This window comes from Vulpes lagopus, chromosome 2 (assembly GCF_018345385.1).
Source record: "Vulpes lagopus strain Blue_001 chromosome 2, ASM1834538v1, whole genome shotgun sequence".
In the NCBI taxonomy this organism is placed as follows: Eukaryota; Metazoa; Chordata; class Mammalia; order Carnivora; family Canidae; genus Vulpes; species Vulpes lagopus.
This window is the reverse complement of record NC_054825.1, coordinates 97,327,205-97,347,344: the sequence shown is the minus strand read 5'-3', so window position 1 is coordinate 97,347,344 and position 20,140 is coordinate 97,327,205. Positions and strand designations below refer to the sequence as shown.

The following is a 20,140-nucleotide window of genomic DNA, read 5'->3' as shown; positions in this document are numbered from 1 at the left end:
CCTAGTAGTGCAATTGCTGGGTCATAGGGTAGTTCTATTTTTGACCTTTTGAAGAACCTCCAAACTGTTCTCCAGAGTGGCAAAATGCATACACTTCTAAAAACTTTTTTTTCTCTTTCTTTCTTTCTTTCTTTCTTTCTTTCTTTCTTTCTTTCTTTCTTTCTTCTTTTTCTTTCTCTCTCTCTCTTTCCTTTCCTTTCCTTTCCTTTCCTTTCCTTTCCTTTCCTTTCCTTTCCTTTCCTTTCCTTTCCTTTCCTTTCCTTTCCTTTCCTTTCCTTTCCTTTCCTTCTTTCCTCTCTCTTTCTCTTTCTTTCTCTCTAGAGAGAGCAAGAGTGCATGAGAGCAGGGGGAAGGGGCAGAGGGAGAGGGAGGAGAATCCTAAGCAGGCTCCACACTCAGCACAGAGCCTGGCTTGTGGCTTGATCTCACGAACCTGAGATTATGATCTGAGCTAAAATCAAGAGTCAGATAGATGCTTACCTGACTGAGCCACACAGGCACCCTCAAATGCATCCATTTTTAAATGAGTTTTGACGAATGCAAATACCCATGGAGGCTTGCCATAATCAAGATGTAGAACATACACATCACCCCAAGAAAGTTCCCTTGTGCCCCCTTTCAGTGAATCCTATTCCACTGCTTCTGCACACAGTATAGTTTTGCCCTTTCTATAATGTTATATAAATGAAGTCATGCGGATGTACTCCTGTGTCTGGCTCCTTTCACTCAGCATAGTATTGAGATTCATGGATATCATTGCACAGTATTTATTGCTTTTGAATGCTGAGCATCCCCAACAGAGAGGCCGCAATCTGTTTATCCCTTCACCTATTCAATGTGGGTTGGTCTCTACTTTTTGGCTACTACGAATACAGCCACTGTCCATGTTTATGGACTTACATTCTCATTGCTCTTTTTACTTATCAAATCAAGTACACTCTTAATCTTGCTTCACAGCATGATTCAAATGACTTTTCTTTCCTGTACTCACCTTTCAGCCATGTGAGGTTACCCGCAGATCTCCGTGGAGCCCCTGTGGTTTCTGGGATCTGCCGGGGCTTTGGATCTCTGTGTTCAGCACTTGCCTTATGTTCTATAAGTCCTATAAAGTCATCACAAACACTGAATTAGTAAGTACTAAACCACTGCGCCTAGGGCAAATACATGGTGAGGTTCCCACAGCCTCTGGTTGCGATTTCATCAACCAATTGATACGTGCCCTTGTTTTCTGTGTTCGTGTTTAATGTGTATTATTGACTCATTAACACTGAACTCACAGGCCAGGACACCATGACTTATGCCTGAACAAAGTGCATTTTCTCGGTGAGACACATCACAGTCTGCTTGCGCTCAGGAGCACTACACAGCATGTCAGCACTATGCTTGGGATCATTTTAAACAGCAAAATCACTGACAAGAAATCACACAAGTGCACAAAGCATGGCACTAACTGAACCGTAAAAACAGACACTTGTTTACAGTAGGAAGGCTGGAGCAAGAAGGCAGAGCACTGGCCCTTTGACCTCAGCTGGGAATGTGAGAGTCAGGAGACTTGGATTTTTCACCGGGCTGCACACGTCCATGAATGGCTATATAGTGAGCAGGCAAATTCACAGGCTACGGGATCTGAGATTGCGAGGATTGGCTGTGCGTGCACACTTATTTCCCCTTTGAAGCTCTAAGGCGGCGACTTTCCCTCCCTTGTCAAGTAACACTGCCTGGCTGATGGCAGGAATGTGCTGCTGGGAAGCATTTGAGGGAAGTAGCTGAAAAATAAAGCCATGCTAGGTCACTGAGTTTATAAGGTGAACTTAAAATTTGTTGTGCATCTGCTGAGTGCCAGGTTCACGTTGGGAACAGGATGTGCAGTGGCGAGCACAGGAAGAGGCCTTGGCCTCGCAAGTTAGAATAGGATTAGGAAGACTGGCAAAGGAGGGAGAAGCACGAGTTGAAATGTAAACTGTCTACTAAAATAATAAAGATGATTCTGGAGATCGAGAGCTGATAACTCACTGTAGCCATCTTGGAATAAGTAGGAATAAACATCGATTTGGTTAAAAGTGGGACTGGAGTTAGACTGCCTGATTTGAAATTCTGGCCCTGAGTCTTACCAGCTGTGTGACCCTGGGCAAGTCACCCAATCTCTCTCTGCCTCAGTTCCTCAACTGTGAAATGGGGATACTATAACATCTACCTCTTTGGGCTCTTCTGGGGATTACATGAGTTCCTATTTGTAGAGCACTTAGAATAGTGCCTCACAGAGTGAGGCACAAAGCGCATGTTGGTCATTATCTAAAAAGATGCATAGCATCCAATTTGCTGAAGAAGTAGATCCTGTCAGATCAATTTAATTATGTTTGTGAGAGAAACAGGTAAATGGAACATGAGGTAGTTACATCTACATGGAAAATGCAGTCTTGGCCACCCAAGATCGTGAGATGTTCTGACCCCACAGGACTGAACCATGGTTGGTCCTGAGGCTAAGAATCGGCATAGACATTCTGCTCAGTCCCTTGGTGAGTGACATACAAACCTACTGAAAAAATGCCCAGATGTGTAGAGAAGGATTAATTTAGGATTCTCTTTTCAGTAAACACTGAGAGAGAAATTAAAGTTTAATCTAAAACACTAGAAAAAGTGTTTCTATAAAACTGTCAACAGTCACGAGATAAAAGCACTGATGGAATGAAAACAGACAACAAAAGCAAAGAGCAGGGGGGGTGACTGGATAGCATCCTTCTAAGGTCATCTAGGTTCCATAGAACCACTCTGAAAAGGACAGGCAGGGTGCTCTGCTGGTCACCCCCACAGTAAGAAATCTCCAATGCAAAAGCATATGACATGCAAGTGCCAGAAGACAAGCATTAAGCCCATTCTCTAAGTCAACCAGGATGCCCAAGTCCCCACATCCCAGCATAATTCCAAAAAGTGGTTAGAGGAAGCTAGTCCCTAAGTGAAAGTGTATGAGGAACAACTGAAGGTACTTATTTTGTCTAGAGAAGAAAAAGCCAAAATGTTACTAAGTTGTACTTTTTGAGAATGAAAGGGAATTTCTCAGTATCATGCTTGTAGAAAACTGAGAAAGTAGAATCAATGAAGCTCCTTACAGTTATAAAATCCTTTTACTTGTGGATGGATGAGTCTGTCAAAATGCTATGAAAATGAAAGCCTTGTACAAATCCAAGGGAGTCTCAAGATCTCTGCACTGCAGCAAATGTAGATTCCACAGCACAGATGCTCAGAGAAAAAAAGATGACAGTTGGCCTAAGGTTTTCAGCGAGTCCTGCTTATTCTTTATTTCGCTTGTCTTAGAATGTGGGGGCCATTTGTTTCGTGTAATGTGAACCCATTGCATTTAGCTGTAGGTTATTAATGGTTGTGAACGGTAAGTTTGTGGTTGAGAGAAATGCAAGTTGCAAGTTTCAAAAACTTTGCTGTCATGTTTTTGCCACTTGATATTAAATATAATTATGCATTTTTTTTTTATTAGGATACTTCAGTCTTAACAAAGAACACCTATCAATCATTGCAATGAGATTGCACGACTTGCTTCTCAGTCACTTAGTAGAGGGTGGCTGCCTGGGTTAGCAGTGTTCTAAGATGTGTAGACTGTCTATGAAAAGTATCTGGTTCTTCAGCATATGGGTTTGTGAAATAATTCTGTTAAAACCCAAAAGGTAGTAATAGACTCCAAGCCAATTTGTATAAAACGTACACTTGTTTTACAGCATGCATCATATAGGCAGTCTGGGTCCTTTTCACCTTTCTTGGAAAAGGGGAGGAGAGGGTTATTACATCCTTAGCATTCAATTTTCTGGTTTCCTTCTTCTCTTGATTAGTCTTCTCAGGAAAAAAATTCTTCCACGTCCTTCTGCTTTGTGAGATTAAAAAGAATTGAGGGGTGTTTGGGTGGCTCAATCAGTTAAGCATCTTCAGCTCAGGTTATGAACTCAGGGTCCTAGGATTAGGGTTGAGCCCCACGTTGGGCTCCCTGCTCAGTGGGGAGTTTGCTGCTTCCTCTGCCTACCCCCAACCCCACCCATGCTTTCTCAAAATATTTAAAACATTTGATCCTCATGATGTCTAAGAACAAGCAGCCACTCAAATATCCGAATCCAAGAAAAGGCAAAATTTAAGCTTTCAAGTAAAATTGGATATAAATCAGAAACCTCCGTTTCAAATGCCAATTTCTATATTCCCACAATTTCCATAAGGTCTCTACTTCTCTATACTCTTGCAGAACCACACAGACGATAACGGAAACATCCCATTAATTAGTTACATTTACATATCCCAATAGTATTGTGCTATCTCCCAGTATTTAAAATGCAAAGCATTCCTGGCCTGGGAATCTTCAACTATTGATCCAATGGGAAAACATATACCAAATTCAAAATGGCTGTACCCATTGATTAATTTGGAATTAAGAGAACTGGTCCTCAAGAATCATTTACTGTGGAGACACAAAGGGCTCCTAATACCAACTCTGTCAGTAAATGGACAGGTCAAGGCAGCAATAAATGCCACGTGGGCACAAAATATAGCAAGTGCTACAAAAAGTACAGTTTGGGAAGGCCTCATAACCTTGACCCCTGACCTGATCCTTCAAGGTTTAAACTTAAGTAGAGGAAATGGGACGGATGAAAGTAACTAGTGGGGACGTGCAAGATTAAGGGAAGTGAACAGGCCAATTTAGTTGAAGAGTATTGTCAGAAAGTAAGAAACCGTCTTGAAGATGTGGGCGAGAGGCTACAGAATATTGTAAGTAAGCCCAGTCAGCAATGGGGAGACGATAAAGATCTCCAAACGGGAGCGTATGGGTGTGGTTTTTTTTTTTTTTTTGGGTGTGGTCTTCTAATCCCAATCCTAGCTGCACTGGGCCAGGTGAGAGTTAAGAAACTGGAGGCAGCAGAACCACTTAGAGCAGTGTGGAAAAGGCACTGAGCTGCCAGGAAGTGATGGGTGAGCTCACGGGTGGGAGTGTTTCCCTCAAAAATCTCTGGAAAGCACTTCCATGGTGAAAATACTATAGTATTTGTTCTCTGTGCTACGAGGATCCATAAACATTTTTGGAATGTAGTTGGGATCAGAGGAAGGATGTATTCCTGCCCTAAGGGGTGAAAAAGGAGGCTAAAAGAAGGGGACTGGTAAAGAGAGAGAGGCTAGAAGAAGTGTACCTTGGTCAATTTTAGGCTTAAAACAAATATGCTAATGTGCAAACATTGGAGTAAGTCCTTTGAAGAATTTGTTATACTCCATCATAAAATGTACATTTATTTTTTAAAAATATTTTATTCATTTATTCATGAGAGACAGAGAGGCAGAGACACAGGCAGAGGGAGAAGCAGGCTCCACGCAGGGAGCCTGATGTGGGACTCAATCCCGGGTCTCCAGGATCACGCCCTGGGCCAAAGGCAGGCGCCCAACTGCTGAGCCACCCGGGCATCCCTGTACATTCTTTAGATAGCTGGACATACAACAGAAATATAAACACACCTGATCTTTAGGTCAACCTTTGATAATTTTGTAATTTTTGCAAAGCAACTAACCTTTTGACATTAAAAGGCAGTCCCTGAAATACCAAATCTGGTCCACTGAGATGTCCCTAGACCAATTTAGACAAATAACAGCAAACTTACCGTTTCATTCACTGATACTGTTGAGAAAAATGCATCAAAACCATTCATTCAAAAACATAGCCCACTGTTTTAGTACAATGAAATTTCTAGTGAGAAGGGGTTGGCTCAGCTAATTTCACATTAATGTCCTCAGTGCTCCTATGAGGCCAGTTTAACATAATTAATATAATTATCTTCATTTAACAACGAAGGGAAATAAAAGCAAAGAACTCTCCCAGGGTTACAGGGTAAATGTAGGGAGATGCCTGAATTGGATTTCAACTGTGCTGATTAGTAAGACCTGAGTGGTCCACCTAGGAAACAAGGTGCCATGGTGTTAAAAATGCAAAGGCACTGAATATAGAATTGATGAATCACTATATTCTACATCTGGAACTAATATAACATTGTATGTTAACTCTACTGGAGTTTAAAAAATAAAAAAATGTAAGCGCTTTCATAATCTTTCTAAATAACTAGGCAAGTCAAACTATTATAATGTAACACAGCAGTTCTATTTTTGAACCTATAATATAGGAATCTGTAGTTGCAAAGACAATGCATTACCGATCATTTTTGTATGACACTCCCTTAAAAAAACCAACCAAAACATACTGTTTTTTTTTTTCCCACTTTTAACAAATATAAAGCTACAAAACTGTGTTTTCTTTAAAAGTCTTTTCTCTCAAGTTGCCTTATTTTCAGATGGAAGCAATAAAAATTAAAATGCAGCCCTGAACCATTTCATCTTCCAGTAATATGGATATAATAATTGTAGCATCTAAAAACTGGTGCCAAAAATATGTTCATTTATCATAGAGAAATTTAAGTATTTTGTAATATTATAAGGGAGACTATGCATTTTCTAAGGCAGTAGAGCCAACTTCAATTACTCATAGAGGGGATATTACACCTTATGCCATTCACTTCTTAAACCCATCACTGCTCACTAAACTGTCCCAACAATATTCAACCAGGATAGAGGTAATTGAAATGTCAGTAAAGTCTGCAATTTATTGTGCTTGGATCAAAATATGTTTGAAGTTAATGGCTAACATAGTTTTGACTGTCTATGGATAGGACTGTCTGCATAATTTAAATTCTCCAACATAAAGTCAATTAATATTAGGCTGCAGATTGATCTACATCAGTCATTTAAAGAAGTAAATGGAAATTTTACAAGAAAAAATCAATTTTCCTATTTCCCAGAAAAATCTGCAATACAACATGCATCTTTGCATTATGTATTAGTTATAATAGCACATACTGGCCACTATTCTGTTAATACAGAAGTTTTCCTGAGAAGTCAAGTTACATGAACTGCCAATTGCCCACCTCCCCCTTACATATAGAGAATATCTGCACCCAAGGATAATTAGTGATGAGAAACAGAAGTCTATCTTTCCATCTGAGGTTCTTAGTACCTATAATTCTATTTTAGTGCAGTAATTCCTGAAGGTGGTTTCCAGACCACCAGCTTCATATTCCTTGGCAAAGAGTATTTCTGTCCCACTAAGTTTAAAAGACCAATGGAGGCAAGGTAGGTCTTTCTACAGTCATGGCAAAGAGACCAGCGAATGCTACTCCACCTTTTTCAAGCTCAGAAAAACCAAGTTATGTCTCTTGAAAACTCTTAACATAGAGGTTCTCTTCAAGAGAAGCACCACTGGGATCCTCAGCATCTACACATTATGGAATCAAACATTGTTAACTGAATGACTCCTCAGGCCAAGTGACCCCAAGATATCCTGTTTTCAGTGAGGTAAGCTTTAAAAACCCAAAAGAAATGAAAGGAGAAATAATAAGTATGAAAAAGCAATATCCTTTTGGGGAGGAGATTCAGCTGAAACAATGGTCACTCTCTTCCATTAGTTAAAAAGCCTGGGGGAATGGAGAAAAATAATCCAAGAAAGGCAGCTGAATGCCATGATGTCACGAGAAGACTCTAGAGAATGAGTTTTCTCTGATTTCAATTAACTATCCAATGTTCTGCTGAGGTATAAATTGTCTTCTATCCCACAAACTTTAAAAACAAGTCACAAAATCCAAATTAGAATATAAGTTTTTTAATTTTTATAAATAACTTATCTGTTACAAAGATAGTTTACCCAGCTAAATCACAAAACCATCAACTCAAGATATCCAAATTACGTTTTATTAATAAAACAAGTAAAAACTGATTTATCAATCTTCACATAGAACTGCAGATGAAGCTGAAAAACAAGGCCTACTTTTAAAACAAAATGCATCAAATGTAAGGGCTTTGGGTCTATGGTCTAATTAACTAGGATTGTCATATTTCTTCCCATATACAAGATGCAAAGCCTGGAAGTCACGGCTTTGACATTCATATAGATCACTTGTAATAATCCTGCTTGTATAACAAATATCCATTTGCAGACATTTACAATGGGTGACAGTCAACATCATCTCCTACCTTTTGCTACATTTCAGCACTTCCCTTAGCCCCATTCTAAGCACTGATATATAATTTCATAATTCTGTTTTTTAAACGCACACTGTTATTTCCTTTCTTGATTTCATTTAGTTATATACATTCCCGATCATCTGAATATTTATTTTCCTTATAAAAATATATCATCAAAATAAAGAGATGCTTGAGGTTGCTTCAGTGTTCAAGTTTGCTCGTTTTTCTTTTTTTCCAGCTTTCCTTCAGTTGTCCTAAATATGACTAGCCTCGTTTTATAAATACACATGATACTGCCACCAAGTCAGGTTTAGAAATGGATTGCCCCGACAGTAAAGCATTTAAACTTCTCCCCAAACCAGGGCTGTAGGTAACTGCTGCTGTTGCTGGTTTTGAAAACTGTACTTTCCCAATAGTAATCTCTTGTGAAAGTTCTGTGGGACACCAGGCAGATGAAGCAAGCTTAACCTGTTGCTCTGTCAGTGGGTTAAAAATATCTTTTGTTTTAAGCTTCCCTGTGGAAGATCAGTGTGTCGTGCCACCCACTGCTGAAGTCGGCAGATATAGTGTGACTTACAGACAGAAGCCTCGTAGTATCTCCTGCAATGCAGTGTGCAGCATCTGCATGTCTTCACAGAACAGCGGTACTCATGAGGGCAAAGTACAGAATAAGTAGAGGAAAGTTATTTTGTGCACAGTTTCATTTCATTAATGCTTTTTTATTTTAAGGCACTGCTTCTCTCAGGTAAGGCTTAAAAAGGGACATGATCGTGCTTAATCACTAAAAGGAACAAAGAAAATTAGTTAACAAAAGACTATTACACTATACATATAGAAATATAAGAAAATAATAAAGAAAAGAAATCACTTAAAGCAGACTCGAGAGATCTGTACAGTAGGAAAAGCTTCGGGATATTTCACTGCATGTTTGTACAGACAATGCATGCTGCTTTCCTTTTCATCTTTAGACCCCAGATGCTGGCTTCACAGAGTGGAGACGTTTTCAGGGAAGACAAAGACGAGGCCAAGAGTACCACAGATTCATGGAGTTCTTCCCCTACCCATTGGCACCTTGCGGCAGCAAACAGTTTTTTAATAGTTATACCTTGTTCCTTTTCTTCATGTTTGTAGTGTTTCACCGAAAGCTTTCAAAAAAAAAAAAAAAAAAAAAAAAAAGGCCATCGTTCTATTCCTTCCTCCTGTCAAAATTCAGTAGTGACATGAGGGGACAAGGTATTGGGCACACCTAGGCATTAATATATCGACAATTATCCACAATGGGCTACTGGTAACACTGTACGTAGTTAGGCAGCGGGCAACCAAGTCTCTCAGCAGATTCCCTCATGTGATGAATTTCAACTGCCCATGACATTAGACTGAGGTATTATTAGCTCTGTGGGCTGACATTTAACATTAGCACACACCATCTCGTCACACCTTCAATTTGACAAAATCCTATGTAGCAGTGAAACTTTTCCCCTGATGACAGACTAGTTTCTTGAACTTCCAATGTGGTTTTAGAGCTATAGTGCCTTTTGGCTCAGAAATGCCTTGGCATCTCACACTGTTCACAGCGGATTAAGGCTGGATGGTTCAAAAAAGTACAGGCAGTACAATTCCACTGAGCCCCCTCATCGTCTTCTGTGTCTTGAGTCTTTGGTGTTTTGATGGTGGACCTTTGATCTGTAAGGAAGCAAACGAATTATTTTAGAAGCAAAAAATCACAAAGTCAGAAATTACTGGCAACTTTAAGCACCATTTGGATTGCAAAGCATGAAGCAGCCTGTTTAACCAAATGATGCAGCTAGCTGAAGCTGACACACGTGCTCCATTCTCACCAACCTCTGGCGCTTCTCTGCTGGGGAATACCAACATGGAGGTGATGGGGTCCCCTCACTATCTCCTTCAGGGGGAAAAGAGCATTCTTTTCTTGAGTTGATAGCAGGAGAAAAGGGGAATCAATCCATATGGGAACCAACAGCAAAGATTCCCATGTCACCTTGAGACTGTGAAAAATGTCCTACTACCATACAGACAGTGAGCCTACTGAACTGAACTTAGATTTTTGTTCCCCACTGAAGAAGTATTTATATTTGTTTTCTATCAGGAATGGATGTTTTTGTTAAATGTTCTCTATCTGCTAAAAATATAAGCCTTGAACAACACAAATTAAAAGAGAAACATGAGCTAATTTCTAAAGTCTTAACTATATCTCAATAGTAGACTTCGGGAAGTAAATCTGTGTAAAAATTCTACCTTACTTTATTTCTTAGTTTAGTTTGAAATCATTATTTATTACAGAACAGTAGAGGTTGAGGGCTGCAAGAATGGAGTTCTGCTCCTGGCTCTGCTTCTCACTCTTCTTTGTTCTCTGATCTTAGATAAACCACATACCCTTCAGGTCTACTCCTTCCTAGAAAGTGAAGCCACTGCAGCTTTGAGGCTGATGTTCTACAGTGTTTGGAAGGATTAACATAGCTTAAATGTAAGGGATAATTACATTCCTCTTCCAAGGTTGTGCCTAAGATGAAAATTACATTTATGAAACTACTTTTTTTTGGAAGGGAGCAGATCCCATTAGAAATTTAGGGTAATATTCCTACAAATTAGTTTGGGGAGGTATAAAAAAATGCAGCATGCATTGCTAGAGCTCTCCTGTCAAGGTTAACCATGTAAAGATTCAAACTATGTTAAAACACTGTATATTAATTTGCAAATTCCACCTACTCCACTACTCTACTGAGTTGGTAACTATATAACTTTTCTGTTAATTTAAAAGATAAACAGTAGGTAAAATAGAGAAAATCAAGCTTTTACAACAAATCTAAAATAATTAAGTGATGTTTGGCATTCTGACCTATTTAGCAGCACTATTATTTACTGATTAGTCCAAAGGAACACTTTATTGCAAAATTGTCAACCTGAGGAAATAGTCACAATTTTTAGGCATCATGACCATTTTTGACACAGGCAAGAGCAACCTGAGAGTGCTATTTATACAATAATTTTCTTTAAATTGAGTAATTTAAAAATATCTAGTTAGGGCTCATTTAAATAAAAAAACTTGAAAAATTGAGGGTCTGATAATACTAGTTAAAATAAATAGTTAAAATTTTGTTTTGACTTTTTACCATATAAATTAATTTTATACTTCATACTTGGGAAACATTTTATAGGATGATTGTTTTAATCCGGGCCTCCATCCTATTTACTAGAATTTTGGTCTCACTTAGGTGTTAGAAACATTCCCACCTGGCACATTTAAAAAAACCCGTCTATCCTTTTTAACTACAAAGACTTTTAGGAAGGTAGACTACTTGTATTAACACTATTATTAATATCTAAGGTAATCAGCAGGAGACCTACAGATTTTTTTTAAATGAAATATCTCCAATGGTTTTCCTATGTCTGCACAATCTCATTTGGTATTTAAACTTACAAATCTTTTTATTACAGATATTTGGAAACCAGAATTTAGAGGAAGTTAGATTGTAAAGAATGGCATGTGATTTCCACACTAATTTTAGCTATTTAAAAAAATAAAACACTGCAGTGTAAAGCAGAACTGCAAAATCAGTTCTAACTAAATAAACCTCTACAAATGAAACTAGTAAATTCTCTATTTTAGCCTGAAGGAAAAAATATTTGATTCATGTTTCTCCAAAATAGCATACAAGCTTCTATTGTTTCTGAAAAAGCTTTTAATGGTTTTTTTCTTTTTTCCCTTTTTGGGGTAATAATTGCCATATTTCATAGTATTTGACATGTTATAAACTTTTTAAATTGAAGTATAGTTGATGTACACTGTTGTATTAGTTTCAGGTGTACGGCACAGTGATTCAACAACAATTCTATATGTTATACAATGCTCACCACAATGTAGTTACCATCTATCACCATACAAAGTTATTACAATATTATTGACTATATTCCCTATGCTGTACTTTTCATCCCTGTGACTTATTTTATAACTGGAAGTTTGTATCACTTAATCTCCTTCACCTAGTTTTTTCATTTCTTCCCACCCCAGTGACCATTAGTTTGTTCTCTGTTTATTAGTCTGCATCTGCTTTGTTTTGGCATTTTATTTTTATTCCAAATATAAGTGAAATCATATGGTGTATTATCTTTGACTTATTTCACTTAGCATAATACTATCTAGGTCCACCATGCTGTTATGAATGGCAAGATTTCATTCTTATGGCTGAATAATATTCCATTGCATACCCCCCTCCCCCCCCCCACCTTTATTCATTTATCTATCAACAGACTCTTAGGTTCCTTCCGTATTTTGGTTATTTTAAATAATGCTGCAATAAACATAGGTGTGCATGTATCTTTTCAAGCTAGTGTTTTCATTTTCTTTGGGTAAATACCTGGCAGTGGAATTACTGAACTGTGTGGGATTTCTAATTTTTGAGGAAATTCCATCCTATTTTCCACAGAAGCTACACCTATTTAAATTCCCACCAATAGTACACAAAGGCATCCCCTGTTCTCCACATCCTCATCAATACTTGTTATTTCTTGTGTTTTTAATACTAGCCACTCCTGAGTGGTGTGAGGTGTTATCTCACTGTAGTTTTGATTTGCCTTTCCCTCATGATGAGTGGTATTGAGCATCTTTTCATATGTCTGTTGGCCATCTGCAGGTCTTTGTTGGAAAAATGTCTATTCAGGTCCTCTGCCCATTTTAAAATTGGGTTATTTGGGGTTTTTTGGTGTTGAGTTTATAGGAGTTCTTATATATTTTGGATATTAATCTCTTATCAGATATATGGTTTGTGAATTTCTTCTCCCATTCAGTAGTTGCCTGTTCCTTTTTTTTTTTTTTAAAGATTTTATTTATTTATTCATAGAGATGCAGAGAGAGAGAGAGAGAGAGAGAGAGAGAGAGAGAGAGAGGCAGAGACACAGGCAGAGGGAGAAGCAGGCTCCATGCAGAGAGCCTGATGTGGGACTCGATCCCGGGACTCCAGGATCATGCCCTGGGCTGTAGGTGGCGCTAAACCGCTGCGCCACCGGGGCTGCCCCCTGTTCCTTTTATTGAGGATTTCCTTGCTGTGCAGAAGCTTTTCAGTTTGATAATTGCTTTTGTTTCCTTTGTCTGAGGAGATATATCTAGAAAAATGTCTCTAAGGCCAATGTCTAAGAGATAACTGCCTGTTTTAAGAATTTTTTCATTTCAGGTCTTACATTTAGGTCTTTAATCCATTTTGAGCTTATAGCAGTCTAATAGTCTCAATTTACTGAAGAAACTATTTTTTTCTCCATTGTACATTCTTTCCTCCTTTTTGTAGATTAATGGATGATATAAGTGTGGGTTTATTTCTGGGCACTCTACTGTTTCATTTATCTATGTGTCTATTTTTGTCCCAGTACCGTATCTGAAATCTGGGACTGTGATACTTCCAGCTTTGTTCTTTCTCAAGACTGCTTTGGCTATTTGGGGTCTTTTGGGTTCCATACCTTATTTGTTCTAGTTCTGTGAAAAATCCCATTGGTATTCTGGTATGGACTACACTGAATCTCAATGTAGATTCCTTTGGTAGTACAGACATTTAACAGTAACAATTCTTCCAATTCATGAGCATGGTATACCTTTCCATTTGTGTTGTTTTCAATTTCTTTCATCAATGTCTTACATTTTTCAGAGAACAAGTATTTTTTCCTTCTTGGTTAAATTTATTCATAGGTATTTTAGTTTTCTTTCATGCAATTATGAATGGAATTGTCTTAATTTCTGCTACATTGTTGTTAGTGTACAGAAATGTAACAGATTTCTGCATATTAATTTTGTGTCCTGCAACTTTGAATTTATTTATTAGTTCTAATAGTATTTTTGGAGTCTTCAGAATTTTTTTTTAAAGATTTTATTTATTTATTCATGAGAGACACAGAGAGACAGACAGAGAGGCAGAGACATAGGCAGAAGGAGAAGCAGTCTCCCTGCAGGGAACCTGATGTGGGACTTGATTAGGATGCCAAGATCATGGCCTGAGCCGAAGGCAGACGCTCAACCACTGAGCCACTCAGGTGTGCCTCTTCAGGATTTTCTACATAAAGAATCATGTCATTTGCAAATAGTGAGTTTTAATCCTTCCATATCAATTTAGATACCTTTTCTTTTTCTGGTGTGATTGCTGCAGGTATGAATTTCGAATTGAATAAATGTTGAATAAAAATGTCAAAAATGGACATCCCTGTCTTGTTCCTGATCTTAGAGGAAATGCTTCCAGTTCTCCACCAATGGTTACAATGTTAGCTATGGGTCTGTCATATATTGCTTTTATTTTGTTGAAGTATGTTCTTTCCAAATACTGAGTTTTTATCATGAAGAGACTGAATTAGGTAAATGCTTTTTTTGCATCACTTTGTTAATATGGTGTATCATGTTGATTGATTTTAAACCATCCTTGGATCCCTGGCATAAGTCCCACCTGACTATGGTCAATGATCCTTTTAGTGTATTGTTGAATTGCATTTGCTAATATTTTGTTGAGGATTCTTTGATCTAAGTTCATCTGGGATACTGGCCTGTCATTTTCTTTTTTTGTAGTGTCTTTGGTTTTATCAGGATAATGCTAGCCTTGTAGAATAAATTTGGAAGTTTTCCTTCCGCTTTTATTTTTTGGAATAGTTTAAGAAAGATACTAACTCTTCTTTAAATGTTTGGCAGAATTTACCTGTGAAGCCATCTGCTCCTGGACTTTTGTTTGTTGAGAGTTTTTTGATTCCAGATCTGATTTCGTTATTAGTAATAGGTCGGTTCAGATTTTCTGTTTCTTCAGTCCTGGAATAGTGCAAATTTATTTCTAGGAATTTATCCATTTCTTCTAGGTTGCTGAAAGCTTGGCTTGAAATTTTTCATAGTAATCCCTTATAATCCTTTGTATTTCTGTGATGTTGGTTGTTACTTCTCTTTCATTTCTGTTTTATCCACTCTCCTTTTTTCCTGATGTGTCTGATTAAAGGTTTATCAGTTTGCTTATGTTTTCAAAGAACTAGATCTTGGTTTCATTGATCTTTTCCATTTTTCTTAGACTCCATTTTATTTATTTCTGCTTTGATCTTTATTATTTCCTTCCTTCTACTAACTTTGGGCTTCTAAGTTTCATAGCATTGTGGTTGGAAAGATGCTTGACATGATTTTGGTGTTCTTAAATTCACTGAGACTTGTTTTGTGGCCTAATGTAATCTATCCCAGAGAATGTTCCATGCATACTTGACCATATGTATTCTGCTGGTTTTGGATGAAATATTCTCTATTTGTTAAGTCCATGTGCTCTAATGTTTGCTTTCACCTGGGAAATGTTTTCATTTCATTATTTTCTTATTTCTAGTTATGGCTTTTTCTTATCCCTTTAACATTTCTTATTATGCTGGATTAGTGGTGATGAGCTCTAACTTTCGTTTGGAAAACTCTAGCTCTTCAATTCTAAATGATAATCTTGTGGAGTAGTAGTCTTGGTTGCAGGTTTTTTCCTTTCAGCACTTTGACTAAATCGTGCTACTTCCTTCTGGCTTCAGAGTTTCTTTAGCAAAATCAGCTGACAGTCTCATGGGATTTTTCCTTATATATAACTAGTTCCTGTTCTTTTACTGCTTTAAGATTCTCTATCTTTAATCTTTGACATCTTAATTATGTCTTGGTGTGGACCTCTTTGGGCTCATCTTATTTGGGACTCTCTGTGCTTCCTGAACCTGGATATCTATTTTTCTTCCCTAGGTTAGGAACACTTTCAACTCTTTAAATAAGTTTTCTGCCTTTCTCTGGCTCTCCTCCATCTGGGACCTCTATAATATGAATGTCTCTATTCTTGATGTCCCAGAGGTCCCTTAATCTATCCTCATTTCTTAATGTTCTTTTTTCTTTTTGCTCATTTCTTAATATTCTTTTTTCTTTTGCTTGGGTGCTTTCCATTACCCTGGCTCCAGATGGTTTATTTGTTCTGCATCCTCTAATCTGCTGATTTCCTCTAGTGTATTTTTCATTTCACTAATTGTATTCTTCAACTCTTAATATTTTGTATCTCTTTGTTAAAGTTCTCACTGAACTCATCCACTCTTCTCTCAAATTTGATGAGCATCTTAATGACCATTACTTTTAATTCTTTATCAAGTAGATTGTTTATTTCTGTTTCATTTAGTTCCTTTTCTGTAATTTTTTGTTTTTGTTTTTGTTTTTTTTTTTTGGTTTGGAACACATTCCTGTCTCATTTTGTTTGACTTTCGTGTTTGTTTCTATGAATTAGGCAACATAGCTACCTTTCCCAGTCATGAAGGAGAAGCTCTGTGTAAGAATGTCCCTGTATAGACCACATGTGCCTGGCAGCTTTGGCTGGCTTGTTGGAGCTATAGCAAGTATGAATGAAGTCTTAGAGTACTCCATGCAGGAATGCCCTGGTAGGATGGCTGGAGCTGTAGTGGGTGCAGGCTGAGGGAGTACTAGTGTGCACTGAACTGTTGGCCACCTTAGTAGGATAGCTAGAGCTCAGGTGGGCACAAGGACAGGGGGGCTATTCTGGAAAAATGGCTGGAGCTTGTGTGGGAAGAGGTCCAAGTTTTGCTGAGAGGCAGGGTGGCTAGAGTGGCTAGACTCTGCTGCCATGTGTTCTATCAAGGTGGTGGGAGAAGGTAAACATGGTGCTTGCCTGCACTTCAGACCCTAGAGAGAGTTCCAGCAGTTCTCCCATTTGGCAGATACTTGGTAAATGGGTTGTATTCACTTATATTCTAGTTGCCCTTAATTTTATTTCTTTAAAGTAGCTTTTTATTTATTTTATAGAGATTGAGAGACCACAAGCAGGGCGGGGGTAGGGGCAGAGGAAGAAGCAGATTCTGCACTAAGCAGGGAGCCTGATCCAGGGCTCAACACCAGGACCCCAGGGCCACGACTGAGCTGAAGGCAGATGCTTAACTGACTGAGCCACCCAGGAACTCCTCTAGCTACCCTTTATAGTTTTTTAGGGGGCCAAGGTGGGCAAACTGGTGCATGGGTCCCTCAAGTGCTCTCTCTCTCCACGGAGTTCACAGAGGGGGTGGGGTTCCCATGGTTACTGTGTCTCTATTTCTCCTAATCTCTATAAGGATAGAAGGTCCTTCTATCCTTTGTTGTGAAGAAGCTGTTAAATCAGATCACAGTTCTTCAAAGGAACTGCTCTATACACAGGTGTAGTAGATATGGTATGTCTTTGAGAAGAGGTGGGTTCAGGATCTTTCTATGACACTATCTTGGACCCCTCTCCCTGACATATTATAAATTTAAGGAAAAGCTTCCATCTGTGCTTTTTACTGTTCTACCTTTCCTTACTTTTTACCATGAAAAATGTTAAACATATATAGAAATAGAACAGTAAAATAAATCCTCATGTTCTTATCTTGGTTCAAACTGTCAAGACTAATCTTATTTCATTATTTTCCACCTACCCTCCATCTATATTCTCTCCTATACTCAACACATAAGTACTAGATTATGTTGAAGCAAAACAGGAATCCTTTTATAAGAAAAACTAGTTTTTGAGAATGAAAAAATATTAAAGCAACTCATTCAAAATCTGGAAATACTTTGCTTACTTTAAGGAGCTAGGGTATGCCACTATTTTCTTTATTCCTTTATTCAATTAATATCCAAACAGCATCCAGTATTTTAACCACTACTTACTGTGAAAGATGCCCTATTATCACTTTTGCTCTTCTGTAGTAATCATTCATTGCATTCCAGCTAACTACATTTAGAAATATTAAAAAAACAAAAACCAAAAAACCCATGAAGATACAGTGAGTCCTAATCAAATTATTATTATTTTTTTAAAAAGAGGGAATAGAGAGAATAGGATATATGGTGAGAATGTGAAAAGCCTTGTAACAAACCAAAGAGCTAGTAACATCCTTATTCTTCTTTGTTCTCATTTCTCTCTATACTTTAATTCCTTGAGTAAAAAAATCCACACCTTAGAGTTTTGTATGCATACAAAAGTACCAATGGTGTAAAATGATAGGTAGCAATTTTTCAAAAATGATTCATTTGAAATTCAGAGTATTTTGATTATACAGAATCATGCATAAGCAGAATACTCATGAAAAATAAACTTCCCTAAAGTGTTTTCCTCATTAGTTATCTAAAATTTTAAAGAGTACAAATTTTTGCACCTGATTATTTTATTTCCCAAGACTTGCTATTTTAGGAGTATATAATGACTCCTAAGGACATGCAATATTACTTTTAAAGAGTAATCCTTTTACTTTTGCATTCCCCCCATCCCCAGCATTTAAGTGAAAATAAACAACTATCTTCCTAATGAATTAATCCAAAAATGCCAAAGTTTGAAGCACTTCTAGAGTGGAAGGTTGCTACAAACAAAATTTTCTAAAATCTTGCTTTTCAAATGTAACGGTTTTCACACTTAATGGATACACTAACCTTTGGGTTTTGGTGGCACAGGACCTACAAATCCAATATTGTCATAAAAGTTATGAATAGCGCTGGGATTAAAATGTGGTCCTGAAATATATAAAAAGTAAATACATCAATGTTTATAGCTCAAAAATATTTAATTTTTTAAAAAGCAAATATTTTCTTTCTTAAAAAAGATCGCAGTATAAATAGAAGAAATGCTTTTCACTTATTTTGCACATCTAATCTCAAATTACATATAAGGATGTCAAAACAGCTGAGGTAGGTATAATACAGTACTCATAACAGAGGTCTAAATTGGTAATTGGGGTAAGAGGTCAAATTAAACTGTTAGTAAGACAATAAAACAATTAGAACTAGACCACTGTTCTATGTGACAAGGTAAAATAACTTAAAATGTAACAATTTAAAATATAATTTCAAATGATCAGACATGGTCTTAGGCAATTACATAGCTTGGCCCCAAATAAGTATTAAAAATCTTGCACTAACTTAAAATAATAGTTCAGATGATAAAAGGAAAAAGTTCAAGAACTACAATTGCTAGCTAGCACAGCACTAATTCCTTTTTCTCTCCTTAAAGTTAAACTGTGGTATTTTCTATGCATGTTTCAAGATACAGGACTAACAAGTTTTAAGAGAAAATCCAACATTGTCAGTGTAATGCCTTTTCAGTACACACTCAAAAGAGTAATTAAGGACTTTTTTTTGTTGGCTTCTTCCTCTTGTCTTTTCCACTTCAGTGTGATGGATTTTCAGTACACACTCAAAAGAGTAATTAAGGACTTTTTTTTGTTGGCTTCTTCCTCTTGTCTTTTCCACTTCATATATTTCTATTATTTCCCTAACTTCAAAACCAGATTTAAGTTATAAAATTTCCTTTTAGTTGTCTATGGAACTGAATTAAATTGTCAAGATTTTTTGCTATAAGAACCAAGTATCGCTTATCACTAATAGCTCAAGTTTTCATAATAAGCTGTTCTAAAAATGCATAAGCCATATTTTTATTCTCTTCTCTATTTTATCAATTAAGATAGTGCCATTAGGGAAGGGATGCCTTTTTACTTATGATTCTTGAAAGGTAAAATGAAAAAGGGAAACAGGAAAAAGACAGGAGTACCTATTTTTTAATTTTAATAAATACAATAATATTATAGATTCTATTAATATATAACAGCAATACTTTTGACAATACAGCCAGACATACTAATCATTGTCTTCCCTTAACATAAGACTGAATTGAATTTGAATATAAATTTTATCAAATTACTCCTAAATCAAATACATAATTTCTTTTGGAAGGGGGGCAGGGAGAAAAACCCAATAGTTTTTTAGTACTACCTGGCTCCAAAGTCAAATCTGAGACAATATGATTGTAATTGCTAAATTTGTTTTCAGCTCAGGAAAAGAGTTGATAAATTAATACAATGAATTTCAGTTGAATATATACTGAACTTTACCTCGGGCTTGAAAAAGATCAATTTCTTTGGTTAAGCAGTCAATGTCAATCTGGAGTTGTCTATTACAACTTCTCAACTGCTGCATTTCTTCGAGCTGAAAAATAATTCCATGTGAGAAGGATCTACATTGAATTCTCTTATCATTAGCTAAGAAAGAGTGGAGTTTGGCAGGAAAAGATAAGGGCAAAGAAACAACTATGAATTAAAAGCATTTCTA

General features: G+C 37.1%; 1 protein-coding gene across 4 annotated transcripts in view; it reads right to left on the bottom strand.

The window, feature by feature from the left end:
- Window positions 1-7,668: 7,668 nt before the first annotated feature.
- The window catches only part of TAB2 (TGF-beta activated kinase 1 (MAP3K7) binding protein 2), a 90,685-nt gene continuing 78,213 nt past the window's right edge, over window positions 7,669-20,140 (bottom strand). For all 4 annotated transcript variants that reach the window (XM_041740087.1, XM_041740097.1, XM_041740082.1 and 1 more), the window contains 3 exons: window positions 19,924-20,017; window positions 18,470-18,550; window positions 7,669-9,729 (listed from right to left, as the gene is read on the bottom strand). In XM_041740087.1, coding sequence (XP_041596021.1) covers window positions 9,587-9,729; window positions 18,470-18,550; window positions 19,924-20,017 — 318 coding nt within the window. In that variant the 3' untranslated portion in view covers window positions 7,669-9,586. The remainder of the gene's footprint in view (window positions 9,730-18,469; window positions 18,551-19,923; window positions 20,018-20,140) is intronic.